This window comes from Tripterygium wilfordii, chromosome 14 (assembly GCF_013401445.1).
Source record: "Tripterygium wilfordii isolate XIE 37 chromosome 14, ASM1340144v1, whole genome shotgun sequence".
Lineage (NCBI taxonomy): Eukaryota > Viridiplantae > Streptophyta > Magnoliopsida > Celastrales > Celastraceae > Tripterygium > Tripterygium wilfordii.
In genome coordinates, this window is record NC_052245.1 from 12,056,012 (window position 1) to 12,078,437 (window position 22,426).

General features: G+C 38.1%; 6 protein-coding genes and 1 non-coding gene across 7 annotated transcripts; 2 read left to right on the forward strand and 5 right to left on the reverse strand.

Moving 5' to 3' along the window:
- Positions 1 to 703: 703 nt before the first annotated feature.
- On the reverse strand, positions 704 to 3,388 carry LOC120015254 (FCS-Like Zinc finger 8-like). The gene is made up of 3 exons (XM_038867585.1): positions 2,417 to 3,388; positions 1,490 to 2,324; positions 704 to 974 (listed from the first exon to the last, which is right to left on the reverse strand). The coding sequence occupies exons 2-3, from the start codon at positions 2,278 to 2,280 to the stop codon at positions 869 to 871; spliced, it is 897 nt and encodes a 298-aa protein (XP_038723513.1). The 5' UTR covers positions 2,281 to 2,324; positions 2,417 to 3,388; the 3' UTR covers positions 704 to 868.
- Positions 3,389 to 5,089: 1,701 nt separating this feature from the next.
- On the reverse strand, positions 5,090 to 5,162 carry TRNAR-UCU. The gene has a single exon. It is a non-coding gene; the product is annotated as a tRNA-Arg (tRNA).
- Positions 5,163 to 7,804: 2,642 nt separating this feature from the next.
- On the reverse strand, positions 7,805 to 8,729 carry LOC120015360 (uncharacterized N-acetyltransferase p20-like). Its single transcript, XM_038867762.1, has one exon. It carries the CDS (start codon positions 8,616 to 8,618, stop codon positions 8,061 to 8,063), a length of 558 nt encoding a protein of 185 aa, XP_038723690.1. The 5' UTR covers positions 8,619 to 8,729; the 3' UTR covers positions 7,805 to 8,060.
- A 1,533-nt stretch (positions 8,730 to 10,262) lies between these two features.
- Positions 10,263 to 11,335, forward strand: LOC120015658 (non-specific lipid transfer protein GPI-anchored 19-like). Its single transcript, XM_038868182.1, has 3 exons — positions 10,263 to 10,659; positions 10,750 to 10,836; positions 10,944 to 11,335. The coding sequence occupies exons 1-3, from the start codon at positions 10,320 to 10,322 to the stop codon at positions 11,138 to 11,140; spliced, it is 624 nt and encodes a 207-aa protein (XP_038724110.1). The 5' UTR covers positions 10,263 to 10,319; the 3' UTR covers positions 11,141 to 11,335.
- Positions 11,336 to 13,411: 2,076 nt separating this feature from the next.
- On the forward strand, positions 13,412 to 14,760 carry LOC120014361 (non-specific lipid transfer protein GPI-anchored 25). The gene is made up of 3 exons (XM_038866291.1): positions 13,412 to 13,826; positions 14,043 to 14,099; positions 14,274 to 14,760. The coding sequence occupies exons 1-3, from the start codon at positions 13,445 to 13,447 to the stop codon at positions 14,486 to 14,488; spliced, it is 654 nt and encodes a 217-aa protein (XP_038722219.1). The 5' UTR covers positions 13,412 to 13,444; the 3' UTR covers positions 14,489 to 14,760.
- Positions 14,761 to 14,821: 61 nt separating this feature from the next.
- Positions 14,822 to 17,454, reverse strand: LOC120014362 (proteasome subunit beta type-2-B). Its single transcript, XM_038866292.1, has 3 exons — positions 17,159 to 17,454; positions 16,950 to 17,073; positions 14,822 to 15,273 (listed from the first exon to the last, which is right to left on the reverse strand). The coding sequence occupies exons 1-3, from the start codon at positions 17,314 to 17,316 to the stop codon at positions 14,941 to 14,943; spliced, it is 615 nt and encodes a 204-aa protein (XP_038722220.1). The 5' UTR covers positions 17,317 to 17,454; the 3' UTR covers positions 14,822 to 14,940.
- Positions 17,455 to 17,492: 38 nt separating this feature from the next.
- LOC120014251 lies at positions 17,493 to 19,705 on the reverse strand. The gene is made up of 4 exons (XM_038866166.1): positions 19,214 to 19,705; positions 18,840 to 19,114; positions 17,977 to 18,113; positions 17,493 to 17,643 (listed from the first exon to the last, which is right to left on the reverse strand). The coding sequence occupies exons 1-4, from the start codon at positions 19,272 to 19,274 to the stop codon at positions 17,493 to 17,495; spliced, it is 624 nt and encodes a 207-aa protein (XP_038722094.1). The 5' UTR covers positions 19,275 to 19,705.
- Positions 19,706 to 22,426: the final 2,721 nt, after the last annotated feature.

The following is a 22,426-nucleotide window of genomic DNA, read 5'->3' on the forward strand; positions in this document are numbered from 1 at the left end:
TGAGTATTATATTTAGCATGACTCCTTAACAATAATTCTAGTGGCTCACACCATCTTGCATTGAAAGATCAAGTTTCTTTTTTATTACATGCCAAAGAAGTCTTTAGAAATCAAGTATGATGTAGAAAGGAAGAAGACAAAACATAAGAAAAGAAAATAAGCATTTTCATTTGATGTCATTGGTTCTCCGTGTGCTTTAATCACGTCTTTTTTTTTCGTCGTGTACCTCTTCAAGGCAGATCATTTGAGTTACCTCAACGGAGTAAACCCCTATACCCTTTTCATCGTGGGACTTTTTCAAGGTAGACCATTTGAGTTTGAGTTACCTCAACGGAGTAAACCCCTATACCCTTACACCACAGTCTCAGGAGTTTTTCCTGCATGCAATCAAGACACGTTGGTGATATTTTTACAAGGGGATGTGCCCAAAACTTGGCTAGAGGTCTCAAATGAAGAACTCATGAATTTACATGAAATGTAAAGAACCGACTCGACCGACCAATTTTTGGGGAATCCCAAACTCAATAGTCACTTTGTGACACCTGAGCTAAATTCAAACCCCAACCAGCACCCCCATTATGCGGTAGACTAGGCCGAAGCGCTGTGAAGAAATTATAAAGATAAAGCATTTAATTAAACAATGGTCTTCCATCAACATCATTAGCACCAACCCTTTGATTAGAGCCAGAAAATGAGGACAGAGAACCCAAACAGTAATCACCTAATAATTCATTTCTTGACGACCAACTCTACAAACATTGCAGCCAAAGGAGCAAGTAGGAAACATATGTTGGAACAGATTATTATCAGTCTCACAAAAAGAAAAGGAAAATGATACCAAGACTGTTAATTAACAAGAAGAAAATTATCATGAAAAAGTTCCATAAATATCACCATCTTCTAATTTACCCAGTCCCTCCTCTAACAGCATCTCCTGGTACCGGCATTCGAGGCTGCAGAAAGCTTTCTCACCTCTGCAACAGAGTTGAACAATTAGATTCAATCCAGTTTAGGTTCATAAGTGCTAGACAACATCTAAGCAGGCTCAAGCCAGTAGAGAGATACCATAAACCACGGAACAATAGCTCGTTTGGCTATATCTTTATACTTAGGGCGGACGCAACCGTTAAAATCGGGAGTTCGAAATAGTTGGGAGTATTTTCTTAGGGTTTTTTTTGGTCATGTGAGCTTTCGGCCCACACCGTCCGGGGGGTTAGGAGCCTGATTTCACCCGCATGAATGAAGCCCAATCTTACCTATTGCTAACGTGGCACGGATTGTTAAGACGGCCCAAAATCTATTCCACTCAACTGTATGAAAGACATATTGGATTGGATGGTTCATCGATTAAAAAAACCATATTTGAAAATTTTCAAACATAATTCAATCGAGAAACAATTTGCTGAGAATAAGCAACTGGATTCACAATTTCTCCTAAATCATGCTAAATGAATGGAAACCCATGTGAAAAGATCGAAACTTGACTAACCTGTACATGTAAATGTCTTTTCCCAGGCCAAGATTCTTCTTGCAACCATAGCAAGAGCTCAAGAAATTCTGAGATGGATAACTTGCCGGGTCACCCAAAAACCCATCTTCATTCCTCGAAGCAGGGAAGCCGGCGACACCGTACGAGCACTCAACCATGCAGTCATCGAAAATATGAGTGGTTCTTGGGACAGGCCCGTACGCGATCACGCAGGTGTAGTCCTCAGAGAGCTCCATCTCGCTTGCACAAAGACGCCCAGTGAAGACCCGAGGAGAAACGGGAGTGTTCATACCCGAACCTTCAGACCCGAATAGAGATTTCTTGTGTGGAGATGGAGATAACCCAGAAGAGAAGGAACCCATTTGAGAATTCTTTGTCTTGATACCGAAATCGGTAGGGGATTTTGGAGATTCTGTCAATGAAGAAACAGAGGGAAACAGAGGAGGTATTTGGATCTTTAACTGCGACCCGTAAAGAACCATTCTTGATTCGGGTTTTGACAATTTGGGGTCTTCATCCTTGAGAGAGTCGACTATGGCAAGTCCAACCCCTTTTGATTCAAGCTTCTGTCTTGGCTCGGGTTCTGGGGTTTTAGGTGTATTAACTTGTTCAGTCCACCATGGATGGTTTTTCAATCCAGAGAAAGATTTGGTGTCAAGAATGGAAGTTGGGCTCATTACAGTATCGGTTTCACAGAAGTTCTTGAAGGCAAAAGCAGTGAACAACTTAGGAAATGAAGTGGGTTTCCTGTATTTATCTGTAGGAGATGGAATTGAACCTTGGTCTGCCATTAATGCTTTGGTCTTTCGTTGTAACTGCTCTGAATCTCCACTTACTGCAAACAAAAACAAAGCAGGTCAAAAAACTGAGAAATTAAGTTCAATCAATGAGAGACTGAAGGAGAGGCATTGAGAATCTGGGATTTACCTCAAAACCCACCATTCTTTAACAAATAAGGAAGCCAAGAATAGTATTCAAGGAATCACTGTCGACCACATCTCTGCTAGCTCCATTTCCAAGCAGCACAGAGACAAAATCAAGAGAAGGAATAGTAATTTCCCCGATTTGCTCAAATTCTCAGAAAGAATCGGTATATGCTCAAAACAGACATTCAAAAAAGACTCTCAGGAGTCATGATCAAATGACCAGAGACGTGCATGCACCAGGCAGAGAGTAAACAAAAGGGTAGAAGAAAAGGCTTTTACTTTTCTGTCTTTTACTGCCTTTTTTCAACCAAAACAAGCATACACAGGCTTGAGGCTTCTATCATTAAACTTTAAAAAAAAAAATGTGATTCAAGCCCTACAAGCAGACAAAAGGCTTTAACACAAACACCCAATTAAAAGAAAGAAAGCAAACCTACTCCTGAAGAAATTAAAAGACCAAGATGGAAAACAAGCAAACACTAGTGAATGAATTAGCAGGTCTTCTTCTCACCCTCTCCTATTTATGTAGTGGGTTTTAGCTAGCTTTTTTAAATTAAATGAAAACCCACTATTACGGTTTTTCACATCATCATCATCACCTGCCCTAAAAAGTCGTTCATGGAATTGCAGAGAGAGGACAGAAAGTAAGGAAAGGACGTGAGATTGAGGGGGGTTGTTGGAAGGGTGAGTGTGCTGTGTGCGTGAGAATCAGTGGGTTTTGTTGACAAAAACCACCATTCAGTGGCCAGAAGTGGCAGTATTTATTCATTCACGTCGGTTTTCTTTTGCCAAAAACTGCTATCTTTTACTGCTCAAAAACATTCTCTCTCTCTCCCACTCTTCTCCGCCGTCTGCCGATGACTTTCTCTGATCAGTAGAAATTTTGATGGGAGGCTGAGTGTTTCTCTGCTTCCACTCATCAGATGGGATTATAAAAGCACAGACCCCACCACCCCCTGTACCTGGCTCAGCTTTTTCTTCTCTTCGCTAATCGCTAATTAACAGCTCTTGGTTTGGTTCCAAACTTCCAATTATTGAAGGGAGTTATGTTCCGTTTGTTTAACGAAAAATCAACATCCTAAAAATATTTTTATAACTTTGTGGTGTTTAGAGATAAAAAAATAAAATTAATCAAACAAAATTTATAATAAATCAGCTCAAAATAATGAATGGTAAGATGGAAAACAACTTCCCTTATTATCTTTAAGTTATTGTTTTCCTCATAACAATGAACTGACGGGTAAACTAATTTTTTTTGCTAATAATATACGTGAAAGACTTTTTAAAGTGAATTAAAAAATTGTATCTTATATATATAATATCACGCATATATATATACACACAGAGTAAGAAATTAAATTAAGAGATTTTTTTTTGTTCAATGTCACATGGGACCCGAATGAACTTTTAAACTCAATTAAAATGGTACCTCATATATATAATAAGAACATTGAAATTATATGAAAATATTAATTAGAAAATACTAGTTTTAACAAGTTATATTACTGTAATTGTGAATATATTCTATTAGAGAATGTATTGAGCATACACTTGTGTACACCGACCATATATATACACACCCATATATATAGTGAAATGAAGTAAGATTGGATGTGTTTGTATATAAAAAGCATAAAAGAAGTTGGATTATTCTGTATTTTGTTGGATTATTGTCTCAAAATAGAATTTAGTATTTACGTCTTATTACTTTGGCAATAGTATATGTATATGTCAAAATTATTATTATTATTATTATTATAGTTGCTATGTATTGACGCATTGATAAATATATGTATACACATATTATATCATCACAATAAATAATAATGTCGTATCTCAAATTATATTTTCCACCAAACAAACATGGAAAACATTAGCAATTTTTTTGTCCAAACACTAGAAACTAGTTGTTTTTTCATGATAATTATTTCTTTAAGATATATTTTCCATGAGATGTTAGTTTTATTTAGACAACCACTTCATTAAAGGATCCCAAATTAAACTAGAATTAAATAGTCCCACAAATATGGCAAATATTTAGCTATTTTTGAGCACCCTAGGGTTGAAAGTGGTGGATATAATGGATCGTCTTGTAGAACAATGGGTCGTTAGTTGAGATGGTCAACTTGACTATTTAACGCAAACAAAAGGTCGCGAGTTGATCAAGTTCAGAAGTTCTATAAGTGTTTCCATTTATCACAATTTACAAGATGGAACACTTGTTCAGTTCCAACATGTACTAATATCATCCTCTGTTATATCTAACATTAGGTCGAGGTCCAGATATCAACTAGCCGATGAGAGTTACTTGGCCTTACATATGGCGTGGTATTAGTAATCAATAAATCCACATCAGAGTTGCATGGTCTTACATATCACTCAGGATTCATCATCGTCACCGGATCCTATGCCGCATAAAAACCTCAATTGGGTCCCACTTAACTCATAGTTTAAATCTATAAGATACTGACTCCTGGTTTTGACAGGGCCCACGGAGGAGGACAGTGGGGGCCATCTATGTTTCTTAATTATTGCGAACTCCTACTAAAGCTATGATAGGGAAGAGGAGGGAGGAAATGGTGCCTGCACAGTGTTGCTAGACCCAGAACCTGGTCAGTTGAATTATTGTGGCTCACAGACAAAAACAAAATCGAGAGGGAAAAAAAATGATTTGCACGCTCGGTGGGACTCGAACCCACAATCGTCTGATTAGAAGTCAGACGCCTTATCCATTAGGCCACGAGCGCTGTTCGTGCACGGCATCCTGAAATTATTTATATAATGTTAAAAGTTATGTACATCTCATAATAATTCACTCAATGTTAAGCATTAACATGAATAAAAAAAATATATATATTACATATAGCTATATCAAGCTGAAGCTAGTAAGCGAATTTATCAAACTATAATCAACACTTTCATGAAATATGAAATAATTAGTCTTGATATTTTAGATTTTCTGTAATTATTTATTAACATATAAGAAGTTAAAGGTGTTAGAATTAATATGATTCGATTTGAATGGTGTTATTGTTATTTCCAAGATTGTTATAACCTATAATAATTACACAAGTCCCAAACCATGTCAGTTCCAATCCTATTTGAGAAGGATTTTACAATGTGGTGTTGGGAGGAGCTATAATTTTTAGCTATAATTGTAATTACGATTATCACCCAAATCATGTTAAATCATAGTTTTGTTTGTTTGAGAAATGATATATTAGAATTTAGGAGTCAGGAAATAGGTTTAGATTTTAGTTTTTAAGATTTAGAGTTTACGATTTAGATTTTAATTTTTAAGGTTTAGAATTTAATATATTGAAAAAAAATCAAAATCTTCTATATTCTAAAACGAATTATGAACAATAAAATACTCAAAAATATATTTCAATTTATGATTTAAGATAATTTTGAGGGAGTATTGTAACTACAATACAATCTCCTAACAAAGAATTGGAGTCCCTCTATCCATCATTGTGGCCATAGCATTAATTCCAATTTGAAATGTGGTTCTTAATGTGCTTGTAAAATTATGGAATTAAAAGCATATGAGAGATTTGGTGGTTAAAAGTTCCTCTCTATGACAATAAATGTAAGCAATAAATATTGATTGTGCACACTTGGAGAGAGCATAGATGTGTTAAAGAAGGGTCAATTGTGTGATTTTTTCTCTATTGTTGATTTTAAAAAATTGGGGAGTCACAAATCTCGCTTGGAGATAGGATAGAATATAGATGTGTAAAGTGGTGTGACCTGGAGATTAGCTAGCTAGAGGTGTCAATGTAGAGTGTAAGCAATGTATATTGACTTGGTCTCTTGTCTTTGTTTGGATCCATATCAGCATTTAATGATATCATGATGAATAAATAGTTTGATGATTGTAATTGGCATTTGACAAAACTCAAAGAACAGAAGAAAGATGAATTGAAAGATTTGATGAGACACCACCCAATTCCAAAAAGTCCTATTAGCGCCAAAAAGTCCTTGATCTTAATCTACACTAGGATAGGAGGATTAGGATATGATTTGTCATTGTTAACATTTTTTTTCTTATAATACCACAAATACCATATCGGTCGGTTGGATATCACCCAATCATGTGACATATAAGCATGCTCAAGTCCTCACCACAAATGACCAACAAGCGATAACTCGGTTGACAATCAACTGAGTTAGGTATATGTGTGTCCAAAATTTGATTCTAATGAGAAGCAAATTTCTCAATGGTATTTCACAAAAACAAAAGTTCTCACCCCAAATAAGATGTCTTTTCATGGGTTCAAGTATCATTAAACAAGACGGTACATGAAAAACAAAATTGTGATTGCTTAATGTATTCACGAGAATCTAATAATCTAAATCGGATAATATCTTTGATTGAGCAGGGCTTGGGATTTTCAACCAAATCCAAGTGTTCTGAGTGTCATTGATTAGAATCTAGAGATTGTTGTCAGCTGTATTGGGTCATCACTTTAGAGCACATGCAATGGCTTAGCATTGTTTGGGACAACAAAACACCTTGGGATATGTGCATATGTGATGTGGCAAAGAATGAAAATGTTTTCTCTACAATGGTTTAGGTCTAATGGCTTCACTTGTGTCCATTTCTTACAGCATTCAACACATGTGGGCCAGGTTTGCTCTAAAAGCAAGCCAGTATGGAGGCAATCCAAACACCATTCCTCCATGCTTGGCCTATCAAATTTTAGCCAAGAAAAATCTATTGTTGTAATGCAAATTAATTCCATGACCCAACAAAGTGCTAATCTCTAGAATCCATGGGCAAATAAAACATGTCCATTGCATGTGCTCTTATTGAAACTCTTTAGCTACCTACATTAGACATAGGCCTCAGACCGTTTGTCCAATTTGGAAGGGTGTCCCCATGTTTTTTTTATGGTGCAATTGAGTACAAGGGACCACATAGTATAGGACTTTTTTTTAAGGCAAGATGTCTATTTATTATCATCAAAGAAAAGGTACAATAGGTAAACACAATCAAGGAAGGTGTGGTAAAGAGTGAGTCTCGGATCAGAAAACATCACGAGTTTATGACATATTTACATCATCTCTATAAATAGAATCTTCCCTCCAAATCATTTTGCAATCAGTTCATGTAATTTGTTAATTCATTCTAGAGTTTTGAAAGTATTATAGAGAGTTCATAAGGGAGAGAGTGCTTATCACTTTGATTCATCAAGAGAAACGCACAGGGGTGGACCCAGCCTATCGAGTATGTGGGATCTGGTTTATACACGAAGTAAAAAAATGATATAACAAAAAATATTTCAGGGGCTCTGGGAGGAATTTTTTTGAGTTATTTATTAATTATTTCTTTAAAAATATGAAACTAACACTAAAAATCAAAATATTATAGAATAGAGGTATATATAACGAAAATGCCATTTATATAATGAGAAACCAAGGCGTCGAATCAAATCGGGCCTCATAAGGCCCATGATCATTGATCATGATATTCATTTTCAAGGCCCAGTTTCTGATGCCCATTATAGTATGAAGCCCAAAGGTTACAGCCCATCAACAACACTTTTCCACAACAAAGATTAATTAACATCAATAATTACATAACATTTCTGTAAAATTCAACTAATCATCGATCATTCATCAGTTATGGAACTAGTTAATTAATTAACCTGATCAGTTGCTAAGAGACTATACACAATGAAGCTTCTGATTTCACCTTTGCAATACCCATATTTCCTCAACAAACCTTCCTTCACAAACCCAACCTTCTCAAGCACCCTCTGAGACCCCTTGTTCTCTACCTCCACTAAAGCCTGAAGCCTCACCAAGTGAGGCATTTCGTCGAACACCTTTGAAACAGCCATCTTCAATGCCAGTGTCGCTATCCCCTGCCCCCAATACTCCGTCGCCAAGGCATACCCAACATGTGCTCTACACTTATCTTCCTCACAAGATTCGGGCTTGATCGAGATGTATCCGATTGAACGGTCGTCTACACATATGGACCGACGCCACGGGTGAGGGATCGCAACTTTTTCCAGGTATGCCAGTGCTTCTTCTTGACTAGTGATGCTGTTCCATCTCAAGTAGCGAGTCACTCTGTCATCGCTAGCCCATTTTAGGAAGTCATCGACGTCGGAGAGATTGAATGGGCGAAGAGTTACCCTGGATGAGTCCATCAAAAGAGGCCGCAAACTGATGCATCTCAAGCTATGCATACCCAATTATAAATTTGTCCTCCAACTTGCCTAGTTGTTTTCATTGAATTGGTCAACCAAGGCGGCTCTCGCTACAGGGCTTCCTTGCTCCCCTCTCCAAGTAATCCCACCATTGACTCAAGTATTCCAAAATTTGATACTCAATTTCCATGAAATTTCTTGCTTTCATAATCCCAAATTCATATGTTAGCTAGGCAAGACCCAGGAGTACTGCCCAGAGCATGTGGGTAATATAACTTTTGCTCGTTGAAAGAGTTGACCACGTCCAACTCGGTGATTGAAACTTCAAACATTCTAACTTGTAAACACAAAGTTGAAAAATGTTCCAATATATACACGCGGCCCATGTGTGTAAATTGAAACAGTTTTAGACTTTTGATTCCCAGTTTGAAAATTCGACAACCGAGTTGAACTGAGTCATACTTTTAATGATCAGAAGTTGCATTATCTCAGGAGCATGCTCACTAGGTTGGGCCAATTTGATCACTTTCGATGCCATGGATAGTGTGACAATTAGTCCTTGAATATGTTAGTAATATGCAGTGAACATGCACTGCTTCTTTATTTTTTGGTAACGTGGAACCCACCCAACTGTTCACTGGTAAATTCCTCAAACTGTTTTAAACTGAGAGAGAGCTTACGGTATACTTGGCATTGGAATTTATATGGACTTGTTGGATAATCAATTCTTTTTGGTAATTTCCGATTTAAGTAGCTTTAGGTGAACAAGAAAAGCCAAAATGAGGAAAGCTTTAACAATTGTACTAAACCCTGACTTTGTGTGCAAGTTAGCTTTGGAGTAACAGGTGGCCTTAAGGAATGCAATTAGTTCAACTAAACCCGTAAGTATTACCAATAATTTATTTGGCAGCCATCCATAACCATAAGATTGGGAAAAAGGAAGAAGAAATGGAAGCAGATAGAGGCAAATGCAAGAACTTGTTATCGTCAACAAACTAAGGCAGACCTTGAACAATTTGCTGGCTTTGATGAGTGGCAATTGAGGCCAACTTCATAGACATCTAAACCCATTTAAGTTGTACATAAATGCACAAATGGGTATTTTGACGCAGTCGAAAACGTAGAATTAAGGCTAAACCAACTATTAAGCAAATGGTAACTGCCTCCATAGGAGACTATAATCCCAAATAAATATGAAACAGAGTTTGTAGTAAACAAGGAAAGAATCGCAAAAATTATGAAGACGTCCAAAAATAATAAAACGTTAATTTGAAGGCCTAAATAGCAAAATTTTGCTAAAATGATGAGAGTTGGTGACAAAATGACTAATCTTGACAACTATGACAAATCGAGTCATCTTGCCAAGTTTTGTGCAATTCTAAACTCGTGACATTTCGATATTCCCGTAATTAACTTGAGTGCTTCTACATATTTGGTTTTTCATTGAGAGAACATTTGACTTGTATGGGTGACCAATCACCCTTTCTACGGTATTGAGAAGCCCAATCAGCAGCTGACACTGATGCAGCATCAAGTGAAGTCAAAACAGGACCCACAAAGGTCCTCTGTTTCATAAAAGTTCGTTACGGTAGTTGAGCTTCATCACCAACTACAAAATCAACATCTCCACTTCTCCAACCAAAACTCTGCATTCTGCAACTATAAATTCCTTCGCACAACACCAATCCTCAAAACCCAATCATCTCTTCTTTCTTTCACCAACAAATCCAAGCTCTTCCAATGGAGTCATTGGTGCCTTTTCCTCGCCTGGTTCCCATTCTGACTGTATCTTTGGTGGTCTTGATGATGCCAGTTTACGGCCAAATCAATACGCCATGCTCGCCTTCTGTGCTGTCCGCCTTCAGTCCTTGTATGAATTTCATTACAAACAGCACTGCTAATGGTACATCACCAACTGCAGATTGTTGCAATGCACTTAAGTCCTTCACAAATGGTGGCATGGACTGCTTGTGCCTAATTGCTACTGGAAGTGTTCCTTTCCAGATTCCGATCAACAGAACTTTGGCTATCTCTCTTCCCCGCGCTTGTAACATGCCTGGCGTTCCTCTCCAATGCAAAGGTAACACTCAAAAGCATATATCCACTAGTTAATCACGTTTGTTTGCATTGTTAATCAAAGTGTTGGATTGAGTTTCTCTTTCTTTTGCAGCCTCTGGATCTCCAATTCCAGCTCCAGGTCCGATCGCTTTTGGCCCGAATCTCTCCCCTAGAGCTTCTGTATCTCCTAGTCCAACAGGTACTGTTGTTTTAGACCTTACTAGTACAATAGACTCGGTTCTTTATCTCTTTAGAGTGCTACTACAGAAAGTTGATTTTTTTTCTTCTCTGAACCAAATTCATCAGCTTTACCTCCAGATTCGGACACAACGCCGCTCCTCACACCGCCATCCCGGACATCCGATGCTGGAGCCCCAACCACAACTACTGGTGGCGGTAGCAGCCCGGCTCTAAACCCAACATCAGCTGCTTTTCCCTCGCACAGCACTTCACCGGCTGTTCTGTTACTTGCCTTAGGATTTGCAATTTTCAACTACTTTTAGATTGTTTGATTAGGATATATATGGGGACTAAAAGGGATTCCACATTGCTATTTGTACTTTTATGCAGGCCATATGCTTCTTGAATTATTCTTTTGGGGGTTTTTATATATTCTTTTGGGCTTGTAAAATGTCACATTGACTGATTATTCATGTAAGATGAACCATTTATTATGAATATTGTTTGTTTACTAGAAATCAACCCATATTTACATCAAACAAATCAAAAGTAACCATTTTACGCGATTGCAACTGCATCCAACTTGTTAGGAGGGTTTCATCTCTGCTCTTTTTTGGTAACGTGCTCATGGATCAGTTGAGACTTGGGGTGAGTATGCTGGGCTCAGAAAGTCTCCCTCTCGCAAATTGTGATAATGGAAACACTTATGTAACTTGAACTCACGACCTCCCGTTTGTGCTACGAATTACCGCGATCAAGTTCACCAGCTTAGCCAATGACCCGTCTGCTCACACTTCATTCACGTCTCAAGTCTTCAAATTGAAGTCTCCTAAACTGTAAAGTAAATGCTGATTATACCTTCACAGTCCATGAGTCCTTGAGTAATGTGTGACTAATGTCTATCTACCAACCAATCCCTTCATGTAGGCATGCTTTCTTCACAGATAGTCTTAAACTTAGATGGGACCATAACCCTAAGGGCAACAATGGAATGACAAGGATCAGTTAAGGAATGCAAATCACACACTCTTGCAGAAGGTAGAGGCCATATTAATTTATGACTAGTAAAGATAATTGAACAAACAAATATTCCCTTCCCTTCCATTCACAATCATGATCTTGTGGGGATTGGATTCCTTCAAATTCTTTTGGGTCTTAGCCTTTCTAATCATTTTTCCAACCCCCATTGTCAAAAGCCAGATCCAAGGCTGCTCTATTGATAGTATAGAACTTGAGAGTTGCTTGCATCAAGGCGATATATCTAATTTCACAGATACATGCTGCAGAGCCCTTAACCGAGTCGTTCAAGGCGGTTATAACTGCTTGTGCTTGCTGGTATCATCTTCTGCTTTTCGTACTTTGATCGCCCCCATTTCGTTCCCTTTATCGAACTGCTTCATCTTCGTTCCTCCTCTGAGTCAATGTCGAGGTAATTCCGATCCTCAAACCGTTCCATGAACATACATTCATGGATTATGTGCAGTGCGCTTAATCTTTATCTGCTCCATGTTTTTGTTTATGAAGTTTTGGCACCGACGCCGGTATTGCTTCCACCGGACGTTCCAAAGGAGCTTCCACAACCTTCCTCTCCAACAGATGTGATTGTTCCTCAAAATCCTCATGAAATGCAGATTCCATCGAACTTGGCTGAGGCCAGTAACTCTACAATTGATAGGCATCCAGCGGATTCGGTTACAAACTCTGTTTTTGTCCAATTCTCGCCAAATGCGACGGAGAAGAGCAAAGTATTGCTTCTACATCTAAGTTTGTTCCTGTTATTAGCTTTGCATGCTTATGTCTTGTTATTAGTTTAGTCCTCTGTTCCTACCTCTGGTAGTACAGACTCGTAGATTACATGATATTGTGAAATCAAATTGTGCATTCAATAAAAGTAAGTAACTTCCACGTAAGTGTGCAACATTAAGTGTTCATTTGGCATTCTTGGTGGTTCATGCCTTCCTATCACTCTCTTCATGAACTTGAAAAAGACTATTTTAATGAGCAAGAGAATGGTAGTTATGAATTCGGAATATCTTAAGTTAGTTTTCCACTGAAGTAATACTCTGTGTTGCTTTCACCTAACTTAATCTATTTTCAAGTAGGAAATTTATGTGTATGCGGGCCCGATTGCTCGAGTTTATGATATAGATGGGATGATTAGTAATAAAAAAGTAGATCATGTAAATATTGAAGGGCAAAAAGGTCAATTGACTTGCTCAAGTCTGCTTCCCGCCATTGTCATCAATCATCACCACTCGGTAGTTGTTAAGTAGCACTGCCCTAACAAACCGAGAACTCACCAAACCGTATGGATTCGAAATATCTTGAGTTTGTTTCTCATTGGCGTAATACTTTGTGGTGCTTTGGCCTAATTTAACCTATTCTTATGTGGGAAATTTATGCGTATGCGGGCTTGATTGCCCGAGTTTAGAATCATATCGGATGACTAATAATAAAGGATAGATCACCTAAATATTGAAGGGCAAAAAGGTAAGTTGACGTACTCAAGTCTGCTTCCCGCCATTGTCATCACCACTTGTTCAGTTGTTAATAGAACCGCCCTAACAAACCAACTGACCAAACAGAATCTCTCTCTCTCCTCCTTCTTCTCTCTCTGCGCCGTGAGTATGGCTTCTGCTATGGTGATTTCTCTCCTTCTTGCCTCCACCGTCTTTCTCATGTACGTCAACACCGCAGCACAATCATCGGCGCCACCACCGCCAGGGCAAGAAGGTTGCAGCAATGAACTCATCTCGTTCTCGCCGTGCCTGCCTTACGTGTCTGCACCGCCGAACAACTTTACATCCACCGCCCCGTCTAAGTGCTGTGACGCGTTTGCCTCCGCCACTGACGCCGGCGCCGAGAACTGCCTCTGTTACCTTCTCAAGCAGCCTATGGTCCTAGGGTTTCCATTGAACGAATCCAGAGTGCTCTCTCTGCCTCTGGTCTGTTCGCTGAGGAATGCGAGTTTGGCGACCACTGAATCTCTCGATTCACTTTGCTCATCAGGTTCGATTTCGCTTTTCTTGAATCTTCGATCGCTCTTGCTTCGATCTTGGTTTATCTGGGAGTATCAACATCTTAATTCAGACGAATCTGAATTATATGTGTACATACTATATACACAATTGGAATGATTAAATTAGGTTAATTGTGTCAATTTGTGATTAATCACAGTTAAACAAAATTTCTAATGTAATTGTTTGTTCCTACTCTGTAATCCAGCTGCTCTGCCCCCTCTCGGAAACAGAACTGACACGAATTTCTCCCCTCCTAATCCTGGTAAGCCAAAGACTGTGTTTAGGGTTTCTTGTTCACTGTGAAAGATTTTATAATTATCCAGTTTGAGGAATCATATTCTCTCCAGATTACTTTTCAATCATGTTGTAATCAAGAAAGTTTTATGTTAAGATAAATGGTCAGGAACTCTTAAGTTTTAATCACTGTTTTTTGCAGGCTCTGGAGATGTTACATCTTCTACAGGCTTGCCATCAGAACCTAATTTGCCACCAGAAACAGTCATAAGCTCACCTGCATTACCAAACCCCATAGAAGAACCACCCATGGATTCATCTGCTACAGAATGGATACACAACAGCAATGATTGCTTGCTGCCTGGAGTAGTGGGATTTTTTGTTATCTCACACTCAGCTTTACTGCTACTCAGGTAGAGTTTTCCAGTAATTCTCACTTGATCATGTTGTAGACAAGGAACTGACATTACTTGTACAGAGTCTGTAAAGAAAACTTGCCAACACCTAGTTTGTAAGTTTTGAGTTCAGACCTTATCTGGGTCTGCTCAGAAGTGATACCTACTTCTGCAGTAACAACTGTTGCATCTCACCACAGAATGTTGGAAGTTTTTGAGCAAAGTTCAGACTTTTTTGTACTGTAGATCTAATTCACATGTGATCTTTTAATAAACAACATTTGATTTTGCCCACGGCTTTGCTTGGTGATGGTTCCTGCTGCTCAAAAAAGTTGCATAACATTCCCATGACATGAGTTCGATTATCAGCAAATCAAGTAAAAATAAGAGGAACAAACACTTGAATATAGTCTTAGAAAGTCAGTTTAACATCAATCAAATTAAACATACAAAAAGCATTCCAAATACTAGAAATCAAACTGAAGGAACAGCAGCATCTTTGACAGATTCACGCCAGGCATACTCCCTCGCTCCATCCTTGTCAACAATCTTGATAACAAAGTTCGGTGGTGCCACAACCAGCCTAGATCGAATCTCCATTATGATCTTATCTAGCAGATCAACTGCTTCTTCCACTGACATTCCGCTGTGGTAGTGCCTGTCCATCAGCGAAAGAGAAAAATAGGACCCATAACCGAATGCTCCCTTGTCAACTTTGTGGAGGGTGGCAATGTAGTCAATGTAGTAGAGAGATGGCCCGGTCTCTTTATCGTAGCCAGCCATTAGAATGTTGACGGAGTACGGGTTCTAAATGTACCAAAAGTTGCAAGTCAGTAACATAATAATAATAATAAAGAATAAACATTGTCATGGGAGTATGCAAACAGCGAAAAGTAACAGATGCAATCCATTATTTGCATGAAAACGGAGCTTCTGAAGGCAACATCAGATGCATTTGTAGTATGAATAAATGTTTACACGTTTACACTTTCTGCAGAGAAGCGCTAATGACAAACGGATCTCCCAAGTTTTAGACTAAATATAACAATGAGAAACAGATCTCTCAAGTCTCTGACTAAATATATCAACCATACATCAAGCCAGATTGCTGATTTTCTAATTTCTATGGATTCACACATGATTTAATTCTAATTTGAGCTGGTGAGCTGCACATCTCCTAATGCATATTTTCAAAATATTCCCCCCTAAATATCAACTCAGTAAACATTGAATACTTATCAATGTTGTTTATACACCTATGAAGCCGTTTTCCATGGGTAAAATTTTTGGGAGAAGGGGACTTGAACCCTTGACTACCTCAAGTCAAGGCTACCACTTGAACTGGGCAGCCAACCCAGCACACCTACAAAGCACTTGATGATATTCAATATCACCCGTCTTGCAAGCCTCTAGACCTTGTACCCTCCATAGGATTACACGTTTAGACTTCTAGCAAAAGCAAACAAGACGATCTACCTGAATATGGCTAATTCATATGTCAATCACTCGAGAAGCAAAGAAAATGACATTATTTGTGGAGTAAAAAAGGATGATACCCAATGCATAAGGCTACTGAAACCAAAGGGTGATCAAGAGAGGGAAACTATATGCGGTCTTCTCCAACTATTTCTGCGGTTTTAACAGGTAATGCCTAATAAGTTTCAATGAAGCCATTTACAAAAAAAAAAAAAAAAAAAAAAAAGGTTTCAATGAAGCAACTTTACCACCACGCCAACACCCAGACTCAAAGGTGGGGAAAGAACAGAAAAAGAAACATGGTTAGAAGAGGCTAAAGTATGTTATTACTACACCATGCAGTCGCATTACCCATGGCCATCTCGCCCATATAATGACTGCCTTCACTCAAGGAGTTGCAACATATCCACACGAAAAAAACTTGTAGTGAGATTGTTTTAGAGCACCCAGACAACTTTAATTCTAATCCCATGTCTACTGCCATTTGCATGAAGATCTACAACACTACCAGTTTAGTCAACCCATGGGGCATAGGCTATGCCATTCCTGTATGTTTCCAAGGCACGCCTACATCTTGTGATTAGCTTTCTAATGCCTACTGCCATACATATTGTGAAATTATTCATCACAGGATTGATTACAAAAATGTTTTTCTGACAGCTGCAATGCACATTCAAATGTGTTTCCTTTCAAGATTTCACTGGGCAAATGCATCCTATGGAAAAAAAAAAAAAAGAGCAAAAAAACTCACATGATAAACTCCTTTCGGCAATTTCAAATGAACATATGAAAAAACCTCACTATCCATTCACTGATGTATAAACAAAATGCAATAAACACAACCGACTTTCTACGCAGCCACAACCAACACAAACCCAAATCAAACAATTCCAAATTGCTCCTGGACGAACACTACACAACCAAAAACCAAATCAAATGGGAATAACCTGAAAACCCTAATGGACCACCAAAGTCCATAGACGAACATCGTAAACGTAGACACTAACCTTTCTCAGAGCAGTGGCTAACTCGCCTCGAGTGAAATTGGCAGCAGCGGCAGTAGTCAAAGGGATTCCATTGCGGAACTGATACAAAGCCACGTTCTTCTGAATATACTCAGTGAATTGAACTCTACAAACCCAAAACCTCACTTTCAATTTCTTCATAAAACCAAACAAATCTATAATATAACTACATGAAAGAATCCAGAAAGTACCGGTCACCGGGCTCTCCACTAGCAGCGACGAGTTTGTGTGAGTCAAGTTTCATGATCTTGTCCTCGTTAGATTTGTGCACGAGGATGCTATGGACCGCCGACGTATCGGCGGCCACTATTGCGAAGCCATTTCCAACTAGTCCGAACACACACTCCATTATCTACTCGATCCGGTCTCCTCTTGCTTGTTAATACGCGATCTCTCTTCCTCTGTTGCCGTTTTTCTTCTTTCACTTTGAATTTCTCTCGCTCTATTTGGGCTGAAGAGGAATATATGGCTGTTTTCTTGACGGAGACGACACCAGAGCAAAGCTTGCATCACTAGGTGAAGAGGTTAGCTTGGATTGGGCCGAATAATCTGTAAAGTGGGCCGTTTCAGAAAATTGGGCTTGGGTTGCTCCTCCGGCCTCTGGGTGTCTTCTGCTTCGATTCTCACTAGAAACAATACATTTGTGACCACACTTTGAGTTTTAGACCACTTTACCCTGTCATAAGATGAGAAAATTCTGTACGCATAAAGCTGACAGCCCAGGTTTACTCATATCGGATGTCCATTGAGAGCAAGCTTATATGGTTTTGTTCAAATGTTACACAAACCCATATTTAGCACACATTCCCCTCTTTAAGCTGCTAAAAATAGTTTTACAACATTAGAATTCGGTTCATCTCCGGCTATAAAGCTCAATCACTCATGCCACCTATAAATACATGTAATGTTTTTATTCACAAAGGCAAGGGAGGAGGGAAGGAACTAATCAAGGAAGAAGAAAGAACTCAGAAGTGCATATTACAAGAGAGAATTAAAAGCTATGGCAAACAAACTTGCTGCACTGTTGGTTCTGTGTCTTGTTCTTGTTGCTGCAGTTGGTGTTCCTAAGGCTAATGCCGATGAATTCGCCGACTGCTTCAACAGCTGTGAGAAGGAATGCAAAACTGAAGGCAATGGCCACACCACCTGCGAAATGAAGTGCGACACCGATTGCTCCGACAAAGCATTTGCTGGTAAGAATTCATACAACATAACAATGCAATATGATTGACATAAATATAGTTCACAATATGTTTCTTTTTTCCCTGTTTCTGATATCCTACAATTGTATTATGTGCAGCCAAACTGAATATCAAGATTCCTTGAGCAAGACACACTTGGTGGATTAACTGATGGCACCCTCTCCCCTCCCCAGTAAATAACTATGAAGACAAAGAATTTTTACATAGCACAGTGAATTCTTTCTCATCATGTATAGTTCGCTATATAATTAATCTATCAAGTTTCTTCTTCCAGTGTCTCTAGCAATGCCTCTGTGCGTGCCTGCGATTTTCTGCTGTTATCATCATACATTCTCGCGATTTGAAATCTTAACACAACTAGTTTAAGACCAGAAGTTGGAAGAAAACAAAGAAAAAATGAACCAAAACTTAATGAAACCCAAAAGCTCTTGAGCAAACATGGCTTAAACAGGCTTCTTCTACCAGAAAAGAAAATGTCTATCAAAGAAGTCGAAAATATGTATCAAAGAACTTGCTCATATGCACAGAAAGACTCCAAAGTATTATTGAAATTCCTTTCAGAGCAAGTTGAACCGTATTGCTACCTATTTTATTTCAGATTTCTGAACTATTTGTTAATGCGTCAAGCAAAGGCCTGAATTAAGGCATGAGTTTGATTGAGATACACTACATGATGAGTTCCAAGAGTGGTGGTTCCATTGAGAGCACCCGCGTCTTGAGGAGGCCATAGGTTGGGACATCTAGGTGGAGCAGATGGATTACAAGGAGCACCTTTTGTAAAGCGGCACATACATTCATCAAAGGGGACTCCCCCACCGGCACTGTGACAATAGACGAGGATTTGTCCAATGCCCCGGTAACATGGACGGCAGACTTCTACGCACTCTTTAACATTGGGACAACCACCACCTCTTGTAGCTAACTCACAAGTTGTTGCCATGGTTACTGCATATATAAACAAATTAATTAAGACAACATTCACAAGGAAAAGAAAAAGGGAAAAAAAAAGAAAGAAAAAGGCAACAGAATTCTTCAGCAGCAAACCTGAAATGATCATGAGAAAGACCAAAAAGAATGGACAAGAAGCAAAGATTCTGGCCATCATTTTCTTCAATAGGCAAAAAATATGAACTTGGGAAAGTTTTTACATAATGAGTGTTTTTCCAAGATGGCCTTGTATATAGGTCCACAAGTAAGAGCATTAATGACCAGTTTCAGTAATCAAATCTGCAGATTTGATTTCCCTGCAGTCAAACATATCCAGAAAGGAACAAAAACCTAATTCTAGAGAAGAGAAAAGAAAAGAAAAATGCATTTTCTTCTTCCTAATCAAAGACACCAATGGTTTTGTAGAAATGAAAATCCTCAATGTGGGTATTTTGTTTTCATAACCGAACGTGAAAAATGGTTCAAACAATGAACATAAATTGAAGCCCAAGTTCAAGAACAATACATCAAACACTTTGTGTGCATAAAAAAATTCAACCACATATAACGCACCCAGACAGTCTATACTAAACCCATGATAATCCAAGCTGTATTAAACAACACTGTATTAAACAACACTTACAAAACACAGTAATGGGTCCACAACAGCTCATTTTTATACAAACCAGCAGCAGATGAAACGAACACCACTCGTACTGAACAAAACAAAACAAAACAAAGCAAAAGACTACTAAAATGGTCCAGGAAAATGCAAAGCACACAAAAAATTACCGAAACTAAAGACAAGAGTGTCAGTCTCTGTCCTCTGTATACCTGATTAGATGGTGTGTCACCACCAAGAACAACGTCACAAACCAGTGTGATGGCCTATCTACAATTCTACATTGAGGAAGAAATCACTTCCTCTTGGCCTATTGAGTATTGTCCCTATTATGATCTAATTGGGCCTCATGGGCTTTCTAGTTGTTGCGCCCAGCTCACCGGGAAGCCCATGAAGCCCATTTGAGATGCTTACCCATTGTATACGCAAAAATGCTAAGCATTCTCTCTCTTTTTTTTTGTCTAATTTTCCAAAATGCTTAGATGAATACACATAATCCATGTAAAATAATGGGTCTCATAATCTTAACATTTGGAATAGTTAAGATTAAAAAAAACACTGGGATCATACTGTATATGACGCAGGCAGAGAACAACAAAGAAATCAAACCAACGTTTGATTAAAATGATAATCACTTGAATCCACTAGAAATTGAGAGAAAACTTTTTAGGGTTTTGATATATTTCATAAAAGTATGAGATAATGACTACTAGGGTCAGCTCTATAACCATAATATGATGAAAACACAAAAACATAAAATTACAATAATATCCTTAAACGATGGAATTTTGTAAAAACAAGGTGGAGCTAGAGGTCATTTCGCTTCAACCAATCAAATTTTATCGAATTCGGACAATGTGACAGAAATTTCCAATCCAACCAAACCACGGCAAAATTTGATTTCTACTAGTTGGTATTTATAGTAATTAAAGCAAACTTCAGGGGTAGTCCTATATCAATACATGCCCAATAGATTAATTTGAGTCGATTGATTTTCTTCAAAAGTTACCATAATGAGAAAGAACACCATTAATGGCCATAAGATGCAAATTTTATTAATAATAATAATCCTTCCATTGGGAGAGTTTTAGTTATTGTTGAGACTGGTAGCAGAATGATTACTGAGAGAAGCTGGTGGTTTAGGAGGTCTGCAACTCCCAAATGGAGCACAAGGAGCACCCGCTCTCATCCCACAAATACATCTCCACAGGAATGAATAATCATTATAGCAAAACCCTTCCACTATTCCTATCCCAACATAACAATGAGTATTGCAGAAATCAACACATCTCCCTTTGTCCGGACAACCACCATTCAAGAAACTTGCTTGGCATGTAAATGGATGATCTTTACCCTCCACCATGATCTCAACTGCACCCAAAAAACAAAAAAAAAAATGAAAAACAAGAACAAGACGTTAATTATATGTCCCAGAAGTTGATGAACTCTCTAGTGGTCGATTATCATGACAAATACATTAACCTGAATTCAACACAAGGAGGAGCAGAACCAAGTTGTAGATTCCATGAGACTTTGCCATCTGATGCAATTTTCTTCAGCTGTGAAAGATACAAGTACTGGGTACGTATTTTGGTGCAGAAGGGTACGTATTTATGGTGTGTAAAGACATTAATTACTGTGTTTTGAAATGGGTAATTATGGGCGTTTGAAATATATTAGCATTAATTATAAAGTAGCCTAATATATTTAGATATATATATATATATATATCATTATTAAGTTGCCTAATATATCTTGATTTATGTTTCCATTATTATTAAGTTTTCCCTCAATTGGGTAACACATCAAATATATCTTCATTATATTACCTATGTTTTGCTTATTTTGCATAGCAGTTGGTGGTTCCCAATAATATTTGTAATAATTAATAAAAGAAAAAATTATTAAACTGACTGACACACTCAATTAATAAAATTATTAAAATATAATTAAACTGACAAACTCATGCACTCTAAAATATTAAAATATTGTTATTATTTTAGGTTTTTTAATTAAATTAATTCATAGGGATTTTTTTTATTAGTAGAATATAATTAAAATGACACACTCTAAAATATTATTAAAAATTAAAATATGTACTCAATTAGTCATAAACACAATTATTTACCGTCTTATCATAAAAGTTAATAAAATAATAAAAGAAGTTAATACGAATTATTATTAATTCGTATGGATTTAAGAGTGTATGAAAGGAAAATAAACTATTATTTTATAGAAGAGGAGGTGGTGAAGATTGTCGAAGAGCTCTGGAGTCCGACCGTCGAGAAGGTAGCTAGGTTCCTCAACGATGAAAGCTATTATAACGTTGTCAGAGGTGCCGAGAAGGAGCTAGGTTCTCCTCAATCGGCTCACGGCTTCATCCGTCCTAAGGATCGAAAGCCTGCGGAGGCTTGTAGCAGAAATTCTTCGTTACACAACCTCAACACTATCGAGAATTATTTTGCGCTCCATGAAGAGGTCCTCTTTCATATTCATAAGGTGATTCGTCATATCTCGTTTGTAGGGGTCATCATTAGATCCACGGGCTAAAGCACAACCCTACCAGAAGTCTGAAACCTCGGATTAATTTTGACCCGACCCGAGCTCATGGATTGTTCTGCTCATTGCGATCAAGCATTATGTTCATTGAGATCAATCCCACTTCTGTCTAAGATACGATAAGGGCATCCTTGGTGAAGGAAAAGAAA

Excerpts from the sequence above, each read along its gene's own strand:
- LOC120015254 (XM_038867585.1), bottom strand. The coding sequence starts at position 2,280 with ATGGCAGACCAAGGTTCAATTCCATCTCCTACAGATAAATACAGGAAA. Across the intron at positions 975-1,489 it reads AAAGACATTTACATGTACAG|AGGTGAGAAAGCTTTCTGCA; the intron begins GTTAGTCAAGTT and ends ACTCTGTTGCAG.
- LOC120015360 (XM_038867762.1), bottom strand. The coding sequence starts at position 8,618 with ATGCATAGCTTGAGATGCATCAGTTTGCGGCCTCTTTTGATGGACTCA.
- LOC120015658 (XM_038868182.1), top strand. The coding sequence starts at position 10,320 with ATGGAGTCATTGGTGCCTTTTCCTCGCCTGGTTCCCATTCTGACTGTA. Across the intron at positions 10,660-10,749 it reads CGTTCCTCTCCAATGCAAAG|CCTCTGGATCTCCAATTCCA; the intron begins GTAACACTCAAA and ends TTTCTTTTGCAG. Across the intron at positions 10,837-10,943 it reads TGTATCTCCTAGTCCAACAG|CTTTACCTCCAGATTCGGAC; the intron begins GTACTGTTGTTT and ends CAAATTCATCAG.
- LOC120014361 (XM_038866291.1), top strand. The coding sequence starts at position 13,445 with ATGGCTTCTGCTATGGTGATTTCTCTCCTTCTTGCCTCCACCGTCTTT. Across the intron at positions 13,827-14,042 it reads CGATTCACTTTGCTCATCAG|CTGCTCTGCCCCCTCTCGGA; the intron begins GTTCGATTTCGC and ends TCTGTAATCCAG. Across the intron at positions 14,100-14,273 it reads TTTCTCCCCTCCTAATCCTG|GCTCTGGAGATGTTACATCT; the intron begins GTAAGCCAAAGA and ends TGTTTTTTGCAG.
- LOC120014362 (XM_038866292.1), bottom strand. The coding sequence starts at position 17,316 with ATGGAGTGTGTGTTCGGACTAGTTGGAAATGGCTTCGCAATAGTGGCC. Across the intron at positions 17,074-17,158 it reads AGTGGAGAGCCCGGTGACCG|AGTTCAATTCACTGAGTATA; the intron begins GTACTTTCTGGA and ends TTGGGTTTGTAG. Across the intron at positions 15,274-16,949 it reads TAGCCACTGCTCTGAGAAAG|AACCCGTACTCCGTCAACAT; the intron begins GTTAGTGTCTAC and ends TGGTACATTTAG.
- LOC120014251 (XM_038866166.1), bottom strand. The coding sequence starts at position 19,274 with ATGATGGCCAGAATCTTTGCTTCTTGTCCATTCTTTTTGGTCTTTCTC. Across the intron at positions 18,114-18,839 it reads CCACTCTTGGAACTCATCAT|GTGGTGTGGCCATTGCCTTC; the intron begins GTAGTGTATCTC and ends TTCATTTCGCAG. Across the intron at positions 17,644-17,976 it reads ACCAACAGTGCAGCAAGTTT|GGTAAAGTGGTCTAAAACTC; the intron begins GTTTGCCATAGC and ends ATCTTATGACAG.